General features: G+C 39.8%; 1 protein-coding gene across 1 annotated transcript in view; it reads right to left on the reverse strand.

Moving 5' to 3' along the window:
- The window catches only part of DENND5A (DENN/MADD domain containing 5A), a 111,969-nt gene extending 104,240 nt beyond the window's left edge, over nt 1-7,729 (reverse strand). The window contains exon 1 of the mRNA XM_006872993.1: nt 7,618-7,729. Coding sequence (XP_006873055.1) covers nt 7,618-7,720 — 103 coding nt within the window. The 5' untranslated portion in view covers nt 7,721-7,729. The remainder of the gene's footprint in view (nt 1-7,617) is intronic.
- Nucleotides 7,730-7,785: the final 56 nt, after the last annotated feature.

The raw sequence follows: 7,785 nt of genomic DNA on the forward strand, positions 1-7,785 counted from the left end.
AGTTGTATGAATTGCTGAATGTGAAACTGATGATGTGCCCTGTAAACTTTCACTCAATCCACAATAAAAACCTTAAATTAAAAAAAAAAAAAAAAAGCTGATCTTTCCAGCAGTCTTCTAAGCAAGATTAAGGTTAATAAAGATAATTTTATGGAATGAATCGTAACTAAGGATGAGACTTGGATTTACATATGATCCAGAGAGCAAGGACAAATCAAAACAGTGGCTTCCATGAGATTTGCTGGGTCAATTATATTTAGAGAGGTCAACTCAGAAGGTTATGGTAATTGTTTTGGGATCCCAAAGGGGTAATCTTGATAGATTTTCTTGAAAGGCAAAGGATGATTATGGGAACTTATTAGAAGTTTTAAGAAAATGAAAAACTACACTGGTTGAAAAAAAGACCAGAAAAGTTACAATGAGGAATTTTTCCCCTATCACAACATTGAGAATTTCATTGGGAAACCTTACCCATGATCTGCAATCCTGATCTTACCCCTTCAGACTTTTTTTTTTTTTTTTTTTTAGTTTTGTTCCTAAAATTCAAAGAACATTTAAAAGGAACATCATTTGAGTCCCTCAAGAATGCCAAAACTGCCATTTTGATGTAGTGTAAAGCAAAGAACACAGAAACCTTTAAGGAAGGTTTAGAAAAAAGGAAGCACCACCTTAAGAAGTACAGACCTAGATGCAGGATATGCTGAGAAACAATAGCTTCATGCTTTGGTATTTTTGTTTAATAAATGTTTCTATAATTTTGAAGAAATACTTTTTTACTTACCCGTGTGTGTGTGTGTGTGTGTGTGTGTGTCTACAAATACGAGGGAGCTTCAAAAAGTTCATGGAAAAATGAAATTGAAAGATAATGGAATTTTTGAAAATGAAGAGAAAACCCACAAACAAAATGACTCAGTGCAAAAAATTGTGGAATAAAGAAATCAACAGCATCATAAACAGACATAGCAAAATGACAACAATCAATTAATACCTATCAATAATTCACTGAATATATAATGGATTAAATGCAGCAGCCAAGAGGTTGAAAGTAGCAGAATGGATAAGAAAACAGGAAATCTTCAACATGCTTTCTACAAGAGACACATCAACAAGACGGATATGACCTAAATATCTATCAATGGAAGAATGGTTAAACAAACTTCGGTACATACACACAATGGAATACCTTGCAAAGTTGAAGAATAACGATGAATCTGCAGAACACCTCACCAACATAGATGAACCTCAAGGACGTTATGCTGAGTGAAATCAGTCAATCAGAAAAGCATGAATATTGTATAAAAATTTAAGAAAAGGTTTTCTTGATAAAAAGAAACATTCTATGGTGGTTACAGGGAAAGAGGGGAGGGAAAATTATTCATGGACTAGAGGGCAGGCAATATATAACAAGAGGGAGATTGGCAGAGGAAAGATGAAGGTAGAAGGCGGCACAGGGAGGAATGCAAGAGTTAAAGTGAATAGAAGTAAATATTGTTAAGCAATGGCACATGGAGGGGATTGCAATCATTGCAATGAAGAAAAGTATATGATTTGCTGAATGTAAAACTGATAATCAATTCACAATAAAAAGCTTTTTTTTTAAAAAAAAAAAGGGTAATCAAATTTTTCCACAGACTTTTTGCAGCCCCCTTAAATACATACACTACATACAAAATAGGGGTACAAAATGTAAAATAAAGCAAATGGATACAATGTTAACAACTGTTGAATCTAGATACTAGAGTTCTTTGTACTATTCATATCACTGATTCTTTTTTAAGTGTGAAATTTTATCAAAATTAAAAACTACAAAAATTAAGATAACCTCCATAATACTACACATAGTATTCTTTCTGAACATAAAATAAAAGCCTGCACTAGGAAAAAACTGCCATAACATCTGTGCCTGCCATTGCTGGACCAATATTCTACTTACCTATTTTACTTAATCCCTGCTCAAAAGATTACTACAAAACATACAAAGCATCACACAAGTAGCAGAAAAGAATGAAACGTGGCAAGGAAAACAAATATTTTCCAACTTTTTCAGTGTCTCAGTTTCCTCATCTGTAAAATCAGAAGGTTATATAATCGCTAAGGGAGCTTCATTGTTAGACATTGAAGTTCTAATAAGCACTCAACCTCAAGGTCGGTTTGAACTGCAAGGTCAGTGGTTTAAACTCACCAGCTACTCCTTTGAAACCCTGTACAGGGTCGCTATGAGTCAGAACCCATTTGAGGGCATTTAACAACAACAACAACAACAAACGAAATAGCATGAAGTTGGAATGTGATTTGACAAACCCTCTGACTTTCCTGAACAATCAGCATTTTTTTTTTTCTTTTCTAAGGCTGACATTAAAAGACTATTAAAGAATGCAACCAATATCACTGAACTGTACATGTTGAGACTTGAATTGATGTTATATTTTTGCTGCATATAATTTCAACAACAGCAACAAGATAAAATAAATTACTTTAAAAAAAAAAAAAAAAAAGAGACTGTCCCACAGCATGTTTATTGCTTCTGCTCAACCTGCTACTTTGTTCTATGGTACCTCAGGTCTTAAAAGTTTACAAGCAGCAATCCACAGCACAATTGTACTCTATTCACCTGGAGCAACAGAGGAAAAAGGAAAGTTGGGTACAGGAGCATAAGGAATGTGTGGCTAATTGCCTCCATGAGCAACTTCCTTCTTTGCCAAGAGACCAGAAGAACTGGATGGTGCTCAGCTACCATTACTGAACATTTTGATTCTATAGAAGATTCCTGATGAAAAGGGGGAAATGCAGAACAGAATTTCAAATTCTCTTGGACTCCAGACTTTCTGGAGCTATGGACACTGGATGAATCCCTAAAACTTTTGCCCTGAGATAGTTAAACCTTAAATTTAAAATATCCCCTGAAGTCTTCTTAAAACTAAACAATAGCTTAAGCTTAACTAGTAATGTCTGATCATTATGCTTTTAAGCACTATCTACATGGGACTTATTGTCAGGAAAGACCAGTCGTTGGAGAAGGATATCATGTTTGGTAAGGTGGAGGGTCAGAGAAAAAGAGAAAGACCACCAACAAGATGGATTGGCCAAGTGACAGCATCGAAGGACAGTAGTGAGGTTGGCCCAGGATCGGGCAGTGTTTCGATCTGCTGTGCATAAGTACCGACTTGATGGCACCTAACAACAACAACATATGGGATCAAATTGACAACAGTCACTCAAAAAGATCAACTAGGAGACAGTGAGTTTATGTTAATGGAGGAGAAACAACTCAGAAAAGGAGAATGAGGATGTTTGCACAACTCAAAAAATGCAATCAATTTCACTGAATTGTATTTTTGCTGTGTATATTCTCCACAACAACAAAAAAATTGCATTAAAAAAAACAACCCTCATCTGGAAATAGCACTGATCCGTACATGTTGAAATTGTTGAGTTATGTGTGTACTACTATGTATATTCTCAACAATAACAAAAACCAATTAATTTAAAGAAAGAGAAAACTACTCCAGTGAATTCCTAATTTTGTAAGCATGAGACATTGATCAGTCTCTCATCTATCTGTATGCTCCACCACAACCTCCTGCTCCTTCTCTTCTAATTTTGGCAAGGCCTTCTACTCAGAGTCAGGAAAAACTGGAATAAGGGTTGTAAAAATCTAGTATTCTTATATTTCAATTTTGGGTGTGGATCTGCTAATTCCAAACTAAGAAATAGTCACAAGCATTCTGGAACCTTAACTCTCAGGCAGAGATATGCAAAGTAAATTCAGGAACCAACCCCACCTTATGGACATCACCTCTGCCATAAGAAGAAACAAAAATGAAAACACCAGGACACACACTCATTGAGGACTGGGAAGAGAGACTGGACTCTGCTACCATCTGCCTCTCCACTCTGGACGGGCCAGGGAAAACATAAACCAGGAGCAATTCTTCCAGTTTTGTTCATCAAACTGACAAGCTCAAGAAGCCAACCACCCAATTTACTTTGCAGATACCATTTCCTGAAGTTAGATAGGCCTGTGCTTCATCCACTGAGTATCTTCTCCTTCCAACCCCAAGTACTTACTCTACTAATCAGAAAAAAAACAAAATGAATAAGTTTCATACCTTCCTCAGTTCCTCACACAACATGACTTGCTTAAATGCTTGAGTCCACAAAAAAGGGGAAGAGGTGACAAGGAGCTACACCTATAAAACTCAATAATCTGAGTCAGGATGCAACACAGAAAGCTCTATGCTTACTGTCACAAACAGATCCTTGTCTGAAAAACCAAAAAGAACACTGAGCATCTTTGATTTGATCACTCTGGGTTCGATTTTTTTAAGAAAATACAATCTACCTGAGATATGTAACTTAATTTGCTTGGAGAGAACATAAACTGCTCTTGACACCTCCCTGGAGAGCCTGTGTACAATTCACAATTTCCTACAGTTTCATTTACTATGACATCATCACTTTTAGAGGTATAAAGCAGGCTTAGCAGAGAAAATGCACCCTGGAGAGTCTGAGCATAGAGCTATTTGTATTCTGTTTTGTTTTATTCAAAAAGATCCCTCTGGGTAGTCCAGATTCCCAACCAACCCACCAGAAATGAAGTAAGGGGGGAGGAGGGAATCCTTCAGTCAGTGCCTATTCTAACAAAGGCTACCTATTAAAATGGTCTTGACATTCCATCACTACTACAACCATATTTTAAAAAACAAAATCTCTTTATACATTTCCTACAACTCTTCTACCTTTCTTTACTATCCTAATAGGCTTTCAAAGGGATATGTATAATTTAAACTTGCTGACAAGCCAGATTATTTTAATTTATTAAAAAGTAACATTTTTGAGGGTCTACTTATTGAGACACTTAGTTGCACTCTCTTTTTTCATAAATAAGGACACTGGCAGAGTTACCTAACTTGGCCCCAGTGGCAGAGGAGTCAACAGCAGAGCAGAAATGCTTGCCCCATACTCTAATAGTCATTCACTTTCCAGCTTCATTCCCAGGCTTTATCACTTGCAAGCCACTCTGTTTATTTTTCTAAAACCAAATTTCTATACAATTTAACGTACTCAAAAGCAAAGCATAAAAATAATATTGGTTTATTCCATCACTTTAAAGTTTCTTTTATTGGAAAGAACAGTGTTGTTATTCTTTATCTTTCTCAACATACTAGTGTTCTCCAAAGACCCAGTCAGGCCAATGAGATGCAATCTGGCATCATACAAGGAGCACTGGACTGAGAAGCAGGCAATTAACTGGCAGGACCTAGGCCCTCCTGTCTTTCTATTCTTGCTTCTCTTCCAGTTCCAATACTTTGAAGTGAATTCCAACTACTATATCATAAAGTCACACATTCAATACATAGGAAACATAGATGAAATATTAACATCTGTTGTATATGAAGTTGAAGACCTAAAAAAGTAAACTTGAAACAATAAAGCTATACTAATAAAAGCCTAGTATTATCGATTCATAATTTTTTTCTCCGTTTTAATTTGAGAAAACAGCACTTTTTTTATCTTGTTAAAGTATCAATCCATCGCATTAAAAAAAAAAAAAACCACCACAGTCCATTTTTGTCATTTTACATGTACAACTGGTGGGGGTTTTTTCCATGAGAAACACTGGAATTTTTTCTACTGATAAAAAAGAACTGCCCTGTCATCTCTAAAGCAAAGTAAAATTAGTCAGCAAGATAGTTAATTTTAGGAGAGAAACTACAGTGAACACATCAGGACAGAAAGTAGTCTCCTTCATCAATTCCGGTTAATTAAGGAGCTCTGGTGCCGCGCTGTGGATTAATGTGCCAGACTGCAAAGCTGTTTGAACTGCAAGGTCAGCGGTTCAAGCTCACCAGCTGCTCCTCGAAAACCCTATACAGGGTCACTATGGGTCGGAATCGACTTGATGACACCTAATAACAACAACAAGGAGCTCTGGTAGCGTAGTGGTTACAAATCGGGCTGCTAATCTCACGGTCAGCAGTTCGTAACTATCAGCTGTTCCGCGGGAGAAAGATGAGGCTTTCTGCCCCCGTAAAGATTTACAGCCTCACAAACCCTGTACAAGGTCGCTATGAGTCGGAACCGACTCCACGGCACATAACAACAGCAAGGAGCTCTGGTCCGCAGTTCGAAACTACCCGCGCGGAAAGATGAGGCTTTCTGCTCCCGTAAAGATTTACAGCCTCAGAAACCCTATGCAGACTCCAGAATGGACTCCATGGCACACCACGACCATGGAGGATAAGCACTGGAATACGCAAAGTCAGTTTGATCGGAAATGTCAGAGGTTCAAGCTCACCAGAAACCCTATGCAGGGTCGCTATGGATCAGAATCAACTCGACGGCACTTAACAACAACAACAAGGTTATTGATTCAAACCCATCAGTCGCTCTTCAGAAACCCTAGACAGGGTAGCTATGAGTTGGACCTCACATGACAACACTTAACAACAACATAACCTTAAAAAGAGTCCTGGTGTGGCACTTTAGGATAAGCACTGAACTGCTGATAATCGCAACGTTAGAGGTTCACACCCACCAGCCAGCCAGTCCTTGGAAGCCCTATATATATAGGGTCGCTGAGTCCGAACCAACTCGATGGCACTTAACAAAAACATAACCTTATAGGGTCGATATATGAAGTTAGAATTAACTCCAAGGCACACAACAAACAACACAACCTTAAAAGTATAACCCAACAAAGCTCCACCCACATGAAACCTGCTAATGGGGTACCCCAATAAAAACTTTTTCCAAACCGCTGCAATTCAAAGGCTTCCACGACACTGGAATTCACAGGGATTTTTTCCCCTTCTGCAAATTAGTGCCAAACCTTGTCAAGGGCTCGGTTTTCACTTCCCCATCACCTCGCCTTTGATAGGTTACTTGAAAAGCATCATAACACAAACGAAGCTCTCAAATTAGGATGTCGCTTGTTTATTATCAAAATGGCTTTGGCTTCATAGAGGTCTTTAAGTTACTTTTCATAAAAAGATTAGCCTCGGGATACAAACCCTTTCTAGGACCGAGGAAGTTCCCACCCTTCTTGGCGCAGCCCAAGTTCGTATTACTTCATGTCCCATACAGTCGGGCAGAGCTGCCATCTGTAGGAAAACCCAGGGACCCAGCCCACGACTGGGCTATAACGGTTAAGCGAAGCTGTTAATACACTTCTTGGTGAGTGGCCAGATAACCTCACCAAGTTTGTGTGTGTGTGTGTGTGTGTGTGTGTGTGTGTGTGTATGTGTGTGTGTGTTTTTAAGTCTGAGTGGCTCTTACTTTCACTAAGACGTGGAATGTTGTCTTCCTTTCCTTCGAGTGTTCGAGAGCAGGTTACCCTTTTTTTAAACACTAAATCAGTCAACCTACACCCAACCCTCCTCTCTTCCCACAGCGCGGAGGACCAGGGAGGCCGTTCCGAGCCCTCGCTGCTCAGAGACCCTCATCCCGCTTCCCCCAATTCAGGCCCAACGCTCCCTTCCACTGCGCCCTCTCTGGTCCTAACCCTTGCCCGGCTCCTGGGACAAAGCCGGGTAGATGGGGAGCAGAGGGAATGTCGCGGAGATCCCTGGCCGCAAACAGCACTGTGAAGCGACCCCGGGCTCGACGCGCACTCACCCGACAGCTCGTCCGGTTCCAGCCCGGTCTCAGTGTCCAGCCCGCAGATGACAAAGTAGTCGGCGAAGCGACTGGGCGCCGAGCCCCCTCCGCTGCCGCTCATGGCGCCGGGGCCAAGACGGGGCCCGGCCGTGCGGAGCGGCTCGGAGCCCCCGCACCCGGGCGCCT

This window comes from Chrysochloris asiatica, unplaced genomic scaffold (assembly GCF_000296735.1).
Source record: "Chrysochloris asiatica unplaced genomic scaffold, ChrAsi1.0 scaffold00219, whole genome shotgun sequence".
NCBI lineage: Eukaryota > Metazoa > Chordata > Mammalia > Afrosoricida > Chrysochloridae > Chrysochloris > Chrysochloris asiatica.